Here is a 19,371-nt window from a genome sequence, read left to right as displayed (position 1 = left end):
AAATGACGTCACTGAGGTATAGGTATTAGGTACCATAATTATTATTTAGCTACCCCACGTCTTTTTTGTTATAAAATTAATCTATTTTTGCCTCAGACTCGTATGAGTTATGTAAGATGGGAATTGTATCGAGATAAAAATATAATTATATATTGTGAGAGAAAAGATCTGTTTTTTTTTTTGGTCTATTTATATCCGTATATTATGTGCGCTATCCTATATTATAGTCAATTATAGTTTTGCTCCCTCCTATTAACTAAAATGACGCAAGTACGCAACTTCTATTAACTTTAGTCAATATTTACCCACATGTATAATAGTCGTGAACAATCATCATAAGTAAAGTATTTATTTGGAAATATTAAGAGCGCAATTGGTATATAAAAAGGTAATTTCAAGCGCAATTGGTAAACTGCCATTTCATGGCACCAAAAAATAAGCAGTTTTATTAAGTTAATATATTTCTAATAACAATAAAATATGTAATGTATTTTCAGAAACGCCAATAACCGTAATAGTTTAGGTGTATTTGTAAATAATAATAATATTAAGTTAGTATTACTGACAAAATATTCCTATTATTGTTTCATGTTTGTTCAGTTACTTTACTATGCTCTCAGGCCGCAGCTACAGCTGCAGCAGTAGACGATATTATTAAATTAAATAAATGTATAAAACTATTACTATAAACCCATAAGTACCTATGTATCAAGTTCAAAATCAAAGGTATCGTACAGTACTACAGACTCAGGGCCATATTTACCATAAGGCAGGACAGGCAACTGCCTATGGCCTCCGTTATTAGAGGGCCTCAGATTTTTATGAACATTTTTTATTTTTTTTAGAGTACTACTTTCATCGTATAAAATAAATATAAGAAACTAACGAAAATATTTTCAAAAAAAAAATAAATAATTAATCCTTATCAATGTAAAATGTAAATGAAAATAAAAAAACGTCTATTTTTAATAAGAAAGAATTGATAACTTAGGTTTACTATCAATAGAAAGCGATCTTACATCTTCTTTAAACTTCGATGCATAATAAATGAATTTGCTTTAAAAAAAGCAGAAAAGTAATTTTATAAAATAGCTTATTAATTATTTCTATTATAAATATAAAAATAATTTTATTACAATTAATAATAAATAATATAAAAAAAAGAAATGTTTAATTTTGTTTTCAATATCAATAATAAATGTATATATATATTAATTAATAAATAATAGGTACAAGAAATCTGTAGCCTGTAGAGATAAAAATGAAAAACATTATAATTATGTTTGTGAAAATGTATAAGTTAATACTAAATTGATATAAATTATTATTTTGTTATATACAACTCGTTTGAGCCGTTTGAGGAGGGGGGGGGGGCTATAAACGCTACTGTTGCCAAGGGGCCACGTTTTTTATTTTGCCTTAGGCCACAAAATGCCTAAATCAGGCCCTGAGTCTACAGTATATTCATAGACTTTTAATACTTCTGTCTTGTACATAGTTATAGATCATAGTTTATAATATATTAATATAACATTATTATAATATTAAATAATTATAAAATAAATAATATAATATACGTATTATAGTATATTTTAGTATATTGTTTTATTTAGGATTATGGCAGGTTTGGCCATACAGAAATAGCCGCCAATAGTTGGGTACAATAGTTGGGTACAATATTACAATATTATATTTAATACAGGTATGGTTGCACTGTGTCTTGGCTCTTGGTCTTCATATAACCCTAATGGCCTAATATTGTACTTACTACTTTGCATATCAATTTTTTCAGTGACGTGAACGATTCAACTTTTTATGGATTTGTGAAAGTAATGGAATATTTTGAATATTTCTTCTTAAGGTAGTTTGTAATCGAGTATATTATGGATTAAAGTATACAGTGTACAGTGAAAATAGAAATCTTCAACTCAAAGGGTAAGATTAGTTGACCGTTTTTGAGATCTAAGTATCATTATTTATTTATAATGGTATCAACCTCTCGATTATTTGCAAATAGATAAGCTAAACATTTAATTAAATCTATTTGAAATTAGAGCGTAGACTTCGAGTATAGAATATGTCCAACAATAACTTTTGGGGTAATTTGGATTCGTTTTCAAATTTGCAACAGCAACCAGTAAGTGTTGTTTGCTATTTTCATTTGTCATTGTTTGTTTTGACAAAATGTATTTAAAATTTTGTCTTATAGGCTGAACCTTCACAACCAAATGACGAATGGAGCTGCAGTACAGATGATTGGAATTATATTGATCAGTCTTCAACTAATAAAAACACTAATCAACAGAAGTTTAATTCTACTTTAAATTCAGATTTAACTCAGAATAGATATTCTGTTCCAGACACTCATAATGGAACAACTTATTCTCTAGTTAATTCAAATAGGCCGACCTATAATTATAAAAATGGAATTGAAGATGAACAACATTCCTTTCCTATTAATAATGGGTTTGAAAGACCTGAAAGTCAATTTGAACAAATAACTAATGTCCAAAATACATTTGTTAATCAACATACTGATAATAAGAAAAGTGACAATATTAATGAAATTGAAGATAATTTCTGGGCGGATGTTGAAAATAGTGAAATTCTTCCACCAAAATCTTTCCAGAATGAATCACTTCAACTTGCGATGAATAACTTACAAATTAGTAATGAGGTGAGCACATTATGATTTACTATTCAAGCTTAACATTAAAAAAAAATATTTATAAATTATTAATTAAGTATAAATGCAATTTATCATATACTATTTTTGTAGTTTTTAAAACAGTACATTCTATAGCATCAATTACAAAAAAAAGAAATCAATTGTTTTTAAGATTTCTGGTAAATTGCATTCATTATATATTTTATAATGTAGGTTTATTTTATTTTCAAGGCATATATACAAGTGCTTTTTCCTCAAGTTATATTTATAGCATCACACGGTCCATCTTAACCTGTGCAATCGCCACACCCCAACTATGGTTCTTGACTCCGGTACTTTAACAAAAAAATTAACCAAATTGTTTTTAGATTATGATAGTTCCAAATTATTAATGTGGCTAATTCATATTTCTATTAATAATTAAAAACAATTATTTTTTATCAAAAGAAACTTGAATCTTTTTTATTATTCATCAACATTTTATTAAGAACATTTCATTCTGCTGGTTGTTAAGTGGTTATGTTTTAATAATTTAATTATATTGACTTGGTATTATATTAGTACCTACTGACCACTTAACTTATACCTAATTCATAAATTGTTATATAGATTAGGTAAATTGATTCCTAAAACATTATGCCACAGCATGTTACTGTTTTATGAAATCAATTATTTTAATCATAATTGACCTAGTAAAACATATTTTATATAATTTTTTAGGTAATACACTCCAATGTATATGACAACAATGAAATACACAAAGACACTGAAATTACAAAAATGAATTCCACAGAAAATGATGATGGTATGTTTTTAATTAGTATTACATTTAACATAAGTATAAGTTCATATCTTAGCAGTGTCGCCCTGGCACACCAAAGGCCCATGGATCAGTTTTTTTTAAAGAGCCCCATAATAAACGGCTTTGGGCTCTATAAAAAAAAAATTGCGCCTAAAAATTACGTACGATTAAATATTTTGATAAATACTTTGCGGACTCCCTACCAAGAACACGCCAAGCAAATACAAAATTTATGAGACCCCATAAAAAAATAAAAAGGAGTCCGGCCTTATTTTACAATATTTGTAAGACAAAAATTATAAAATGCATGTAAGATTTAAAACATATATTTATCAAGAATAATTATTAAATATATTTTAAAAGTTAATAAAAAAGAAAACAATTACATAAATATGCTTAATTTTGAGCTACACAATGCAAACAATTTCAAAATTAAAGTTTCAAAATTGGATTTGGTGGTACCTAATTCAACTCATAGAGTATGCGTTCTAGCAGATATTTACAAATATAGTACAGAAGAAACTCAAAAAACCGTCACCGTCGGGACCGGGACTATGATGGCTAATCTAATAGACGGTTAACAGGGAAATCAGCGTATATATTTACAACGTGTATATTTTCATACAAACATGCATACTATACAAAATAATCCATTATCCTCTTTTGTTTCTTCGAGGCTTGAGATTTTTGATCAGAAATGTATCGTATTCTACACAGAAGTAATACCTGTGTTGCATATGCTGTTTTTTAGAGAATAATGGATAATAGAGAGTGACGGTTAATCAAGTTTGTACTGTATGTGGTCTACTGGCGAAATAATAAAAATTCTTTAAAATCCAATAGTATCATTCCACAAAAAAAATAATAAAAATTTGACATCCCTTCATTTGTAATGTAAGACTCTCCTTTCTTTGTCCCTCTACTTATATACAAATTCATCTCACTTCCACACATAATACATAATTAGCCATTAGGGATATTCATTGTTTGCCAAAACATTTTTATTAATTAAAAATTGGTAGTAGATTCAAATGATTCATCACTACTTATGATAAAATAGAATGTTTTGTCAACATATTATGTGTGTGACAGCGTGAGTGCCAAAATAATATGTAGAATAAATTGTAATGTCACGCAATAAGTAACGCACTGTTATTTCTATTCTTGGGTATAACATAATAGATACTCTACATGGTTGACATTTTAATTAGGTATTTTAAAAAATAAACAAGAGTGACATGAAATATGGATAATGAGTTTTTTGTTTTAAAATATCACCTTGTATACTTATCAATATTATCATTAATGTTATTATTAGTTGCATACTATAAATATATTAATTAATTTTATTATATGATTTTAATTATTTAAATTTGGTTTATGTTAAAAGTTTTTATTTGAACTATTTTAGATAGACCACCAGTTGGACTTCGTCGATTAGTTACTGGGCAAACAAAATCATTTGAAGATTATTCCAATCCTGAACCATGCGGTCCACAACCATTTGATGTCCGAACAGTACTTGGCCAATTAAGTGATGATGATGTTCCTATTAAACGACATGTCACACGTCCCCAAATTGGAGCCAGACCTATTGATAATAACTCAAATTTTCAAAGTATTGATAACAATTCAATTACTTTAAAAAGGCTTCCGTCATTAGAACAATATCAAAATCAGTTTGAAGGTCATTCTCGACAAGTTATACATAGGGACGTTGAAGATTTTGTTAACCAAGCTAATGATAGTCAAAAACTGGATGATTCAGCCAGAAATATTTCTGATATTGATAGTTACATATCAACTAGAAATGAATCAAAATCAGAAATAAAAGAACCTACTACAGTAATAAAGAAAAGTTGCCCAAAAAATGATCGTGATGAACGAACTGGACCAGATGGTTATATGAATGAATCAAGCCCATACTTAAGATCAACCACTCAAAACCAAATAAAACCTATAGTAGATTCCCAACAGGATAATAGTTTAAAATTGACAACTTCTACTCAATCAGAAAGCAATGAAAAGTTTCAAGTTTATGACAGAAATGAAAAGCGAGCAGAGAAAAAGCATTCACCTCCTCCGCCTGAGTTTTGTAGAATGGTTGAAGGTAATATAGGAGAAGATTCTGTTCAAAAATTGAACAGGGTGCCAAAAACTAACCAGAAAAATGATGAACGACAGCGACGACATTCAATTGATTCAGATTCATCAGTTCCATTAACTAATACTGTGTCAGAAGAAGGTCTTAAGATTATCCGAAGAGGACCTCAACAAAAAAAATACAATAAAAATGTGGAGCATTATCACAATCGAGATCGAAGACATTATCGACATCCCAGAGAGTAAGTGGAAACATTGTTATTATCATCTCCCTCAACAAAATAATTCTAATAATATAAAAACAGCGCTGTTAATTTATTACTCATAAATTATATTTAAAAAAAAGAAGTTAGTAAAATAAATTGTTAACATTATGTTTTTTATATTAATAGAAGTGAAGAAGATTATTTTTATGAAGAGGAGGAAGAAAATGCTTCATTAAGTCCTGAAATAGAACCTGAATATCGATCACACCGCTCTCGAAATCATCCACCCAAGCGATACAGACAAAGAATTCCTAATGAAAAGTATTTAATGTTTTTGATTTTAATTATAAATATTAAGTGAATTTTGTTTGTTCATGAATATTTTTTGAATTTGCAACTAACCAATTTCACCCTATCTTTTAAATATTTTAATACTCACATACCAAATTGTGGCATGTTTTTGTCCTGCTTTGCACAGCTACGACCACTCGGATACAGAATACCAAAGTGAATATGATGAATATGAAAGGCGAAGGCGATATAGGTAAACATTTTAACTAAATTAAATTAATCAGAAATTATATTAAATTATATATTCATCATTTAAATAAAATGTGTTTTCAAATATTTTGTTGAAAAAAATTTACAGTTTTATGTATTATAAGCTCTGTTTGAAGATTATTTATTTTAGAATCTAACTAAAAGTAATAAATACATTTCATCATGTAATAAAATATTTTCTCAATACATTTATTTGAATATAATTACTTAATAGTACATGTACTGTATACATTTTTTGACTATCTTAATATTCTATAAATAATAAGTATAATTGTCTTAAGAGGACGTCACACCCGCATGTGTTGTCTCTGTCTTACAAATGTACATCATAGCAAAAACTGTTTTGCGCGGGACAACTTTTCTTGCACCATATTTGTTGTAGAACTACCAAATTTTCACAACACATAAAGAAGAACTTTTTTTTTAAATAGCACTATCTAGTATCCAATAATTTTTTATAAGTAAATGAAAAAAAACAAAAAAACAAAATGTTTAGAAGCAAATATTTTTATTGTATTTATGTTATCTAAAATATAGGGATGCTATTGCATAGATAATTTTCTACCCTATATGTTCAGAAATTTTGGAGCCACTACTACAAACACAGAAAGATAAAAGTTGTCTCGCGTAAAACAGTTTTTGTTATGTTGTACATTTGTAAGACAGAGACAACACATGCAGGTTTGACGTCCTCTTAAACTATTAATTTAGTATTTTAATAGGTCTTTGTATAGGTAGATGGACATTTTTTCTGCACCAAATTGCTTATTTATGTAAATTAATTGTTTTGGTATCAATGTTTAATGTTTATATTATGCAATGAGTGATTGTTTGATTTTGTTACACATTAATATAACTTTAATTTTGGAGTGGATTTTTATTGAAAACTGAATATGATAATATTAATAATAGTTTTAAAAATATGCTAATTATTCATTTTTTATCCTGAACTATGATATTATGTAGTTCCGTTCTTACAATTATGTATATATTTTTCCAAAAATTAATTTAGGCTAGCTAAAAAACTATAAATTTAAAATCTATCTCAAATTGTATTCATAAATGTCTTTTTCTTTTCCTAATTAGTTTTATACTTTAAAAAATACCAATTATATTTTGGTCTTTAAAGAATTATATTACATTAAATTATTGTCATAAAATTCTGGTTATGACCTTAGTATTTACTCTTTATAAAATAGTTAATTTTAATTTATTATTTCCAGGAGTCCAGAATCTGATCGATATAGAAGACCTCCCAGAAGTTATCGCGACAGAAGATACCAAGATGAAATAAGGTATTATTTAATGACTTTGGATGACATTTTTTATATATTTATTAATATTTCTTTTTAGCGGTCAGTATTACAGAAGAGAAGATTATCGTAACAGACCTTCAAGTAGAACAGATTCAGATTATCATAGAAGATATTCACCTACACCATTTCAAGATTATTCAGCTCATATTGAAATGCTAGATCCATTAGAAAGTATGTTACACTAATGCTATAATGCTGTTTTATATAATATAATATTATATACATTCATTGTTTACGCATATTGTTATTTTAGGGAGAAGTTTCCTCTTAAAATTCAGAGAAAATAACCCTAAAGCATATACTGAATGGTACACAAATTATAAAGCTAAAGTTGAAATGCAAAAGTTAATATCAAGGACTAAAAATGGATCAGAATGTAGTACACCAGTATCAAATACTTCACATGACGTGTAAGTTTACGATAAAATATTATTTTACTATGAATATAATATTATAATATAAAATAATTTTTTGTGTGTTTAGAGGATCTTTAAATCATATGGCTAGACTTGAAAAAGAAAATCATCGAACTACTCCTCCAAGATATCAAAAGTATCATGTTAATGGTAATTTAAAAGAAAATTAACTTTTTATTATACATTGAATCTTAAGTTTAATTTTAGTTTAACTTATATGAATAATGTATTATTTAAATACTTAACGTTTACTTGTGCCCACAAAGGGTAATGATCCTTTACCTTTCATGCCTGTGCCAAGTACAAGAGATGTCCACCAGTTATTAGAATTGAATGTTTTTTCAGCAAAAATGAATATGGGTTTTGGAAAATTATATGTGTTGGACTCTTCAAAAGCAACTATAGATGTTTTTAAAGCAATGCCAGAATCAGATGACGTTGATACAGCAGAACTTTTCAGATTTCCCACTCCTTTTGTATTGTTAGTATAAAACAATGTTTTATCAACCATCAATTATTTAATTTTTTATATTATTTAATAAATTACTAATTACTATAACTATTTATAGAGGTAAGACACATAAAAATGCTGTAGCTCAGTATTTGAATAAACTAGCAGATGAGGCAACAAATAATTCAGAGCGGCTGTTGTATGAATTAATTTGTATGATAACTAAGCGTAATGGAGTAAGTAAAAGTATAGTTTGAATAATCAAAAGCATCAGTGTACATAATGTATTTTTTTAAATAGATTGTTGATGGAACTGATGTATCAGAACTTTTAATGGAGAATGTGGCTAAATTCCCAGTTGACTGTATATTATTTGATAATATGAGCTTAAAAGATTCCAAGGGAATGTCAGTCAAACCATTAAATAATTTCAGAGAATTGCTTTTACAAGGCAATAAGTCTGAAGCTTTAGGTAAGTGCATATATTAGTAATTGAGTAATAACAATGGGTTATAAGAAATAAATAAACATTTTTACATTTATTCTTGTTAAATTCAATTTTAAAACAGAATAATGGGTATATACCAGGGCTTGAAACCGCTTATGAAAAATTTGGTTACCGGGTCCGGTAGGTCTGAAAATAATATTTGTAACTGGTTACCGGTTTTAGGGGTTTTTAGAATTAGTGGTAATTGATTACCGGTTACCAAAATTATCTCTAAAAATGTGGTTATTGGTGTGGAAGTGGTTTTAATTCTTCAAGATTACCAGTATCCACTTCGGAAACAGTTTTTTCCATTTATGTTTTTTTCGGAAAATTTTAGTTTTACTTTAATTCACACAAAACAAATATCCACTTCATAAAATCGTTCAAGACTAGCTAAATTAAAAAATAAATACCTATATGGTTATATTTTATCATTTGAGGTTAGAATAAATAGAAATTAAAATTACCCATAACCATCGATTGAAAAATAGTTCATGGAAAAGTGTTAATCAACAGCATCAATTACAATAAAATAAATAATTATCATTATAAATATGTCCTATGATATGTCTATGAACCAATGAATCGTACTTATTACTTATTCTTGCGGCTACAGAAAGTATACCATTTTTGATCGTACTTATTATTACATAACATTTATTATCTAATATCTTGTAAATAAAATTATTAATCAAAAATAGAATACAATTTCCAAAAAAAAAAAAAAATATATAAAAATCAAATATAACGTTAATTTTTTTGATACTTCTGGTTTTGTTAAATTTACCGGTTTTTTAAAAAAAAGGTTACCATTACACGTTACCCCTTAATTGAACATGATGGTTACCAGTAATTGTTAATCGCTTTTCAAAATTTTAACTTACAAACCGGGAAGCGGTTACCAGACCCAAAATTGGTCATGGTAACCGGCTTCCGTTAAAAACCGGTAACTGGTTTCAAGCCTTAGACTCTATATACTTAGTCTAGAAATAAATACTATCAGTAAAATGTAATTGAGTAAATTTTTGTAAATTTTGACTTTTAAATGTCATTACACTGTAAATGTGCTATTATTAGTGGCACACACATGGCTCAATCACAGCAACCGTTGTAGTATCAATAGTAACAATGCAGTGTGAAGATCATTATATGCGCATCGCCATAATCTGTTTGTTTAAATCAGGCAAATCCACGTCACAAATTTTCGGTCTCTTGTGGTAATTTAAAATGAGTGAACGTTTTGTTTACAATACCATAGAACGTTATCATTGTACTGGTTATGTTGTTGATCGGATTAGAAGTGGTTGTTCTTGTTCTGTTCGAACAAAAATGGCTGCTAGTTCGAGAATTAATCGTAACTCTATAAAAACAGAAAATTGTCACTCGAAAGATGAAAATCAATGGATGATCGGTCTCTTGCATATTAAATCATGACTTAGGTGTCCGTGTATATAAAAAATGTACAAGCCGTCTGTATCGTGACCAATTAAAGGTAATTAGACACAAAAGATCAAAAAAGCTGCTACGCTCATACGGTTCAAAAAAAATTTACTGTAGAGGAAAAATATAACATGCAAAATGATAAGGGTATATGCTAGGTCGTCATTAGAGGCCAAAGTAAAAGTTTCACGCCTTCAATGAGGCTACCATCCTGCTCAATTAATGGTTTGGTGGGGTGTGTCATGACTCATGGCACAGAGTTATACAATCTCTATTTCCTGTGAGATAAGGGTTAAAACCGGGGCATCTATTCTGTGGCTCGCGACTATTAGACAACTGTCTTAGACCCTACAGTAAAGCCTCTTAATAATACATTGTTCAAAAGAATCGATTGGGTATTCCAACAGGATTCGGCACCTGGCCATAAGACAAAAACTACACAAGAGTAGTTTGAAAATAATGTTCCTCATAATTGGCCCTCCGCAAGTCCGGACTTGAACCTGCTCGATTATGAGTTATGAAGCATTTTATAGGAATGTGTAAAAAACGATGCGCAAATTTGGAGTTGCTCAAACGTAACAAGTATTGTAAAGGCACCAGCAGAAATTCCGTTACGAGACGATTCGTATATATATTGAACAGTTGTTGTATTGAAAACGAAGGGGGACATTTTGAATAACTTATATTATATAGTTTGAATTGTTATTAATTTTACTATTCAAATATATTTATAGAATTTTTGTACGATGTATTGTTATTGAGTAATATACGTTTGAAGTACTGACAGTATTTATGTCTAAACTAAGTGTATTAAAAATATTTAATTAATTAGCATGGGCAGGGGCATTTTATTTTCATACCCATTTCAATTTATCTAAGTGATATTAAAATTATCAAGTCTAGAATGAAAATGAATAACACTTATTTACCAAATTCAAGAATCAGGAAAAAAATTTAAGTATGTATGAGTGTTAAGACAATTCAGATTTCATGTCAATTAATATAAAATATTCTACATTTTTAAATAAAAATTAGTTCTTTACATACATTTTTATTTCAATAGAGTTTTTTATTTGAACAAAATAAATTCAATTAAATGTTTAATTATTCTAATCTTCTCTCTTCACTATATTTACTGTATATTATTTTATATTCCAATTTTTCAAATGTATAATAATTTTTTATTGTCTCAGAACACATGTAAAATAGTTGATTTATATTATTATTGTTTATTAATTATTATTGTATATTATAATTTTTATAGAATTTGCTGTATTACATCAAGACTGGGGATTTGCATTTATATTAGCATTATATATGGACTCAAAGACATTGAATTATGTCAGATCTAAATATTTTCAAACAATTCCACAAAATGACACTTTACAAACATTCTTCCAACTTAGTAGTGGCAATATACCATCATGCACAACTGTGAGTAATTTTAAATTGTAGTTCAAATGTAGAAAAAGAGATTTATTTCATACTAAATTGAAACATAAAATTATTTCAACATTTAAATTGTATTTTTTTTTAATTACAAAAATCAGACGGTTTACATTTACTAAGTTTTGCCAGATAATTTGAAATTTAAATGGTGATGTTTTCTTTAAAAATTTATATTCATTCATCATTTGTGTATTAGATAAGCGATTCTCCAACTGGAGGTTGCCACTCCATACACTTTTTAATGCTATCTAAAAGGGTCGCCTAAAATCATGGATCATGGCCTCTAAAAGGTTAAGAACTGCTGTATTAAATATTCTTGTTCATAGTTGTCTGTTGGTAAATGAGATAAATTAAAGAATCTTAGGAATTTTTTTTTTCCTTTCAAACAAATGAAATAATATTAAAAACTAAATATTCATTTAGATTAGTAAGTACCTACTTTGAGTGGTTAGTACTGGTCTGTTAATTTAAATTATCTTACAGAAATCTGTAAAAAGTTATGACAGACAGGATAAATTCTTAAATATATTCAAATAATAATGATTCAACTTATTTATGGGTATTGGGTACTTATATTTGTTATCTCCGTCTTCAATGTGCATTATAGTAAAAACAACCCATTTTGAGTCTGTATGTTTAATGTAGTGAAGCAGTAAATATTATAAAAATACATTTGAAATCAGCGTAAACTGTATATAAGATTGATTAGGGAAAATTGTTCCATTTTAATTTTAGTTATCTTTTAAATAATAAAGTACATTTTCAAATTTTTTGAAATAAAATTTGATTGTGTGACTGAAATTCAAGAGAGTGGTTGATAGATCTTGTGTACATTTATTACTGAATTCATATCTATTTTTTTATTTTTCTTCCTGCAGCACTACATTAATGTTACAGATTGGATGTATACAATGTGGGTAGATTTTACCATGACAGATAGATAGTTATGATCATAACTTTTTATCTATGCATATGCTGTTTAAATATTTCTTCACTTTTCCTATAACATATTTCTCCATTTCTTATTGGTTGTCATTACAAATATTCATATTTATCATTAAAAAGTAGAAACATCAACCAGTCAAAAGTGGATAATTATGACAAGGCCGAATATGAAGAAGATGTTTCGACTTAACAATTACACGTTTTATGTGATCATACTTAATTTTTTTTGTCATGGTATTTATTATGCAGCACACATGAAAGAAAAAGACATCAAATATTGATATTGTTACCCAATCCCCTTAATGTCAAATGTACAATTATTCAAAGCTCCAAAACAGACATAACAATAGACGTGTGCATATAGCAATTTTATAAGTGTATACATTTAGAATATACTTTATAATATTAAAATATTTATATAAAAAAAAATATGTGAAATATACACATATAACATATTATTAATACAGCTATTTTTATTTTTAAGTGTTGTACTGATAACAGCTGGGGAGATTGGAGAGAACATTTAGCGATGATTTTGAGTAATCAACAAGTTAATATAAATAATGCTCGTAATGCCACCATTCAACTTGGAGATACTTTAAGTTGGTCATTTAATTTTCTAAAAAATAACATTATTTAATTTTGCTTCACCCTTACTTTTTAGATGCTAAAGGTGATGTGTTCGGTGCTCATTTTTGTTATTTGGCTATACAGATACCATTAGAATCAATTGGATTATCTTCTAAGTTTACTCTTTTGGGTACATCTTCTGATCAAGTATTCAATACTATGGCTACAAATCGTGCCATATTATTAACCAGTGCTTATGAGTTTTCTATGCGATTAAATCTGAGCCATTTTCAAATTTCTAGTCTTTTGGTAATTTTAAATATTATAAATTATTTGCATAATTATTTTTGTATTTATACAGAAAGCTTATAGTTTAAATTACTCTTAGCCCTATAAATATTTGCTGGCCATTCGTTTGGCTGAGTATGGAGAGTGTGAAAATGCTTTACATCATTTGGAAGCTATCGCAATACAGTTGATATCATCACCTGAACTGGTGAATTTGGGATTTGTTGCCAATGTTGTGGAATTAAGTACAGATTTACATTACACACAAGTATCAAATAATAATTTATCTGGATGTATTGATGCATTGGATTGGTTAGAAGAATTAAAACGTATTTTGATGAGCACTCAAAATGTAAGTAAAAAATAATAAAATATTTTATTAATATGTTTTAAATGTCATTCTGAATTATATTTATAAACTTTTTAGAATTATAACTCTGTAGAACACATATCACCAATACAACAAATAGACAATTATCAATCACATCAAATTGAACATTCTGTTGTACCTAATGAACAGCAAACTGTAAGATTTTAAAGTAATTTGAATTTTAAGAAATTATCTTAACATGAATATATAGGTTCCAGATTCAAGTATAGAGTATTCTATTAGTTATCAAGCCCCTCTTATTCAAGCACCACCTATTCAAGCACCGCCTATTCAAGCACCACCTATTCAAGCACCACCTATTCAAGCACCGACTATTCAAGCTCCAACTTTTCAGGCGCCACCTATTCAAGCACCCTTACAAATTGTCCAACAACCTTCTCCTCCAGTGAACCCTTATTGGCAGCCAAATGTCGTTTCACAATCAACTGAACTTCCACCGCCACCTCAAAATGGTAAATTTTAAATTTGTAACTAATATACTTTACATTTTAGACTACAAATTAAATTAGTTGTAATTTTTTTTTATTGAATATTTTACTATATAATGTTTTTATAGTTGTATTCTTTAAATTCTATTTCTTAACATAGTACAATTATTACAAAAAAATATATTCATTTTTTTTTTTTAATAAAATTCACTATATTTTCTTATTTACAATTTTAAACGTATAACAATAATGCTTATATTTGTTTTATTAAAAAAAAGTCAATAAATATATTAAACATTCATGTTTTTAACGGTAAATATTTTATAAATTTGTAGAAAATATTATGGTTTATAGACAATATATAGAAACAATTAGATTAATGCTAGGGCATTTGTCAAATTAGAAAATAAATGGTGTAATTAAGAGTAAACTGGTGGTTAATTTAAACTATATGTATATATTATTTTATGCCTTATTAAACTGTTGCTTTCCATTCTAAAATATGTGTGCACATTATAATTAACCTTGTCAGTAGTCACTTGGTGAGTCGCAGGTTATTCAAAACAAAAAATTGAACCGTTCCCTAAACGAACAAAAATGTTTGCTGTAATTAAATCACAAATTATTGTCATTAAAATATAAAATTTGTTAGCAATTTAAAAAAAAATACTCATGGTGTTTTGAACTAGTTAATAACTTTGAATATCTATTTCTGTTTTCCAAAAACATTTTTTGAAAATAACATTTTAAAATAATGAGTTCTTGAATAAAAAAAGAACTTTCAAGAGGATATAAATGATTTATTTTTTGGAGGTGCGCGATGCATGCAGTGATAACCGAAAATATTATTGTTCCTTACAAAATAAGGTTCATACACACTGTAGAAAATTCTGCAGTAAGTTAGTATTTAGTTTGAGTTTAATGAATGTAATAAAAATCCAGACAGGATACCAAGACCAAATTTTGAGAACTTGTCTTCCTTCGTTCACCTCGACACAGGAAAGTGATTTATTATTATAAATTGTATTCCAAAAACAACACTTCTGAGCTTAGCTCACTTAATACAGCTTTTGTTGAAAGTTGAAGTTGTGGAAGATGTTGAAGTTACTTAAACTTTTTTTTTGTAGATCGTTTAGAACGTTGTAGAACGTTTTTCTTACGTTTTGGGAAATAATTGAGAAATTTGCCTTGTTAATATTATTTTGTGCTCTTGAAACTTAAGGTTATTTAATAGCCAACAAAATAATTGAAAGGAAGCCATAAAATGTTTAAAGAATTATTTCTTTACTTTGCTTGGATGTAAACAGTAATATACCTACTTATTTAAATATCTAGACTGTTTATAAAACAATTAATTAACTTAATCAATTATAAACAATTTATAAACAAATATCAATCTTAAATGACAAAAATATTACAGTAAAAATGATTCAAGCATATTGTAAAAATAATTTTCATTTGTTAATTTAAAAATAAATTATAATTTTTTTATAATATTAAATCAAATTATTTAATAATTGAATGTACTGTCAAATCGGGATAACTCAAAAACCTTAGTATTTTCTTGCCCTCTGAAATGTTTAAATGTTTTTATTAAGGTATTTAACTCGAAAATCAGATGTATTTTTATATCTGTGAAGATTTGAGTTATTGAGACTACTGTATATTATGTTATGTGCATAGTAAATACAAAGAGTCATTTAAAAAGTAATTTAATTTTTTTTTTTAATTTCCTTATGCAAATCATAATAATTTTTAATTAATGGCTACTATGAATATCAAACCATTGAACTAAATACAGGTACATTTAATTGTTGCCTATCGCTTTATCTGGTTCAAAGAATATTCAGACTAATATGCTGTATTATTTTACATATTATCTAGTTGGTTTACCAACTTGTAATAACTGTTTGGTTATAATTTATTTTGTCTGTAAAAAATTGTCTATATATTATTTAAATGCCTAGCCAAAAAAATTGAAGTTATATTAGTATAGTAGAATAGTAGATCAATAAAAAAAAATATTGATGTTGAATTCACAGTTAAATAATGTTGTAAGTTAATATTAGTATTTTACTATGTTAAAAAGTTTAAAGTCACAGATTATACATTATTATATATGTATTGAATATAAATGGGTGAAGTACTGTGTGTTACTGAAAAAAACATATTATAATCATTTATTACGTTTAGTTTAGAAAATAATTGAACAGTGAAATTTGTTCACTTACTTTTTATACTAAAATGTAATGTATTTATTATGATTTCAGAAGAATTTAAAGTGATAGGGTATTGGAATCTACGCATAAGGAAATTCTTATGGGACATAGCTTTATAGAAATATATGCATTGTATGTAATCACAATAATTAAGACATTGGTACTTTTCTAGAATATTCACAATACTATGATCCTACATCTATGATAATGACTTCTGGAGAAATAGCTAGTCATAATAATCCAAATGAAATGACTTCGGAAATATCAACCATTGCTCCAGATCTCACTTTAATGGCTGAACCAGAAAACACGATATCAACAGAACCAAAATTTGGATTTTTCGACCGTCAAATGGCCGAACTAGAACCTAAAGTATGTTAATATATTGGTGAGGTTCATATAAAATTAATAACCATAAAAACATTTACATTTATTTGCTGACAGATTAGTACAGTTGAAAAAAAAACGCAAAAAAAAAATTATGCAGATGATAAACGCCAGCAAAAAGAAAAGAATTCCTGGCTCGGAGGGTTAACTAAATTTTGGAAGCCTTCAAATAATATAGACGTATATAACATTACAACTTTATAATTATTTTATCTAGACACTATGATAATAATAAATTGTTTGTTTAGTCTATTGGGGAAAATTTTGGTGCCGAAGAACCAGTTCAACAAGCTGCCCCTCCTTTGGATTCAGAATTACAATTCAATCCGGTGGCTAATAGTTCGCCCGCTAATCAAAATCAAAACCAATTTAAAATTCAAAGAAAGCGAGGTACTTAATTAAATTGTGGGCAACAGCCTACTCAGGAAAATATGTTTCATTATTTCATTATTATGAACAAATATAAGGAAATTAATCATTTAATTAACATTAATGTAATCTTTCATTTTTTCAGGTGTAAAGGATATGTATGTAAATGTAATGAGCAACAGTAAACCATCGGAAAATATATTATCTCCAGATCCAATATTCCAGACGAATCAAACGCCTACTACTATTTATAATCCATCTCAATAATAAATATACATACAATTTATTTATTTGTATTTTAATTCAAGGTCACAGTAAATTATACTAATAATAATAATATAATGAAATATAAAACATTTATTACTACAGTTTTTATTCCATTAATTAAAATATCAGGAAATTTAATTTTCTATAGCTTTATTTATTTTTAATTTGTCTACAGTATTTGTATGTATTTTTTCTAAATTCTTATTTATTCCAACCATAATTGTTGACCCAAATTAAATTTTGTAAATTTTACTTAGAACTTCAAAAGTTTTATCAGCTATTATACATTTACATAACATTTGATGGATTTATAATATGGGTCTTTAAATTTATGTTAGTGTATTATTATATTTCACAGAATATTATATTATGTATCAACTATATTATAATAATTTTTGTAAATCAATTATTTGTTATTTTAGTTTTAGTGTTATACATTTTTATTTTGTTGGTTGGGATGTAAATGTGTATTCGTATGTATTATACAACATTTTTGTTTATATGTTAAGGGATTTGATAGAATAATAAATATTAATTAAACTATTGTTTTATTTAGGTATAATTGTTGATTCATATCTTATAGTAATTAAGAATAATTAATAAACAGAGTACAACCGAAACACTTGATTACCTTTACCTACTGAAATTGAAGATATATAATCTCATGTTAATAATAAATTATTAATTCATATAATCTGCGACATATTTTATTAGTTAGTGAACTAGGTTCAGTAATTATTATTTGATGAATACATTAAAAATATTGCTTATTACCACAATGGCAATTTATTATAGTCCCAATAGTGATTATGAATAAAAAGAAACTGGATTACAATTTATTATTGTATGTTTGAATGTGTTATGAGAAAATAAATTGATAATGCATGCATAATAATATAATATAATATATTATATTTTGAGTTATTATTAACGTAATTTATGATATTTCTTTAAGATATAAAAAAAATTAGATTTCAGATATATCCTGCTTGTTCATGAAATTACCTACTCTTTAATATTTAAATATTGTAAATTGTAAAAGAATCTGTCGGCAAACCTAAAATAAACGCGGCCTTTTTCAAAGACAAATTTATTTTTTAATGAAAAAATAACCTTGGAAGGTGATTAGTACCTAGATAAGCGATTAGTTAGTTTCGATTAGTTTCAAAAGTACCTACTACCTATATAGCTGGGATAGCAAATTATTTTGACGGTTCGTGCCAAAAATTACCTATTTTTTTTTCGAGTGTGCCATTAAATTATGAAAAATATTATATATTATCTTCAATGTTGTAAGAAAAAAGTATCGTAAAATTCGTTATCGACTTTAATCTTTTTAATCTTTTCTAAATGACGTCAACGATATTGAAAAAGTACTGTTAACATTGTGATGTAATTTATTTTATAAGAAATAAAAATAATATATTGGATTGTAAAGATTGTCATCGTCATCGATATCGTACATGATCGGACTCCTAGCGGTCGATAGTGGTATAGTCCGATGGAAACAGTCGAGATAGTAAGTTGACAGTCATTAGTTGATAGTAGATTATGGTCGATAGTGGAAGTCAACGGGTTACAACGACCTGAATAAGAGGACCCGAGTAC

At 27.2% G+C, this 19,371-nt stretch overlaps 1 protein-coding gene across 2 annotated transcripts; it reads left to right on the top strand.

Annotated features, from left to right (window-relative positions):
- The first annotated feature begins 1,775 nt into the window (after window positions 1–1,775).
- Window positions 1,776–18,574, top strand: LOC132940797 (protein transport protein Sec16A). 2 transcript variants are annotated; one of them, XM_061008545.1, is made up of 24 exons: window positions 1,776–1,935; window positions 2,055–2,137; window positions 2,210–2,677; window positions 3,389–3,473; window positions 4,882–5,815; window positions 5,966–6,100; window positions 6,258–6,323; window positions 7,564–7,635; window positions 7,694–7,827; window positions 7,910–8,066; window positions 8,140–8,222; window positions 8,418–8,553; window positions 8,642–8,759; window positions 8,824–8,995; window positions 11,715–11,884; window positions 13,329–13,446; window positions 13,509–13,723; window positions 13,803–14,054; window positions 14,130–14,228; window positions 14,284–14,545; window positions 16,913–17,112; window positions 17,185–17,307; window positions 17,376–17,517; window positions 17,642–18,573. In XM_061008545.1, the coding sequence occupies exons 2-24, from the start codon at window positions 2,078–2,080 to the stop codon at window positions 17,761–17,763; spliced, it is 4,323 nt and encodes a 1,440-aa protein (XP_060864528.1). In that variant the 5' UTR covers window positions 1,776–1,935; window positions 2,055–2,077; the 3' UTR covers window positions 17,764–18,573. The 2 variants fall into 2 exon arrangements, with proteins under 2 accessions (XP_060864528.1, XP_060864529.1); XM_061008546.1 differs by lacking the exon at window positions 6,258–6,323 and having other exon boundaries at window positions 17,642–18,574.
- The last annotated feature ends 797 nt before the right edge of the window (window positions 18,575–19,371 follow it).

Source organism: Metopolophium dirhodum, chromosome 3, assembly GCF_019925205.1.
Source record: "Metopolophium dirhodum isolate CAU chromosome 3, ASM1992520v1, whole genome shotgun sequence".
NCBI classification, from domain to species: domain Eukaryota; kingdom Metazoa; phylum Arthropoda; class Insecta; order Hemiptera; family Aphididae; genus Metopolophium; species Metopolophium dirhodum.
The sequence above is the reverse complement of the archived record's forward strand: the minus strand, read 5'-3'. Positions and strand labels throughout refer to the sequence as shown.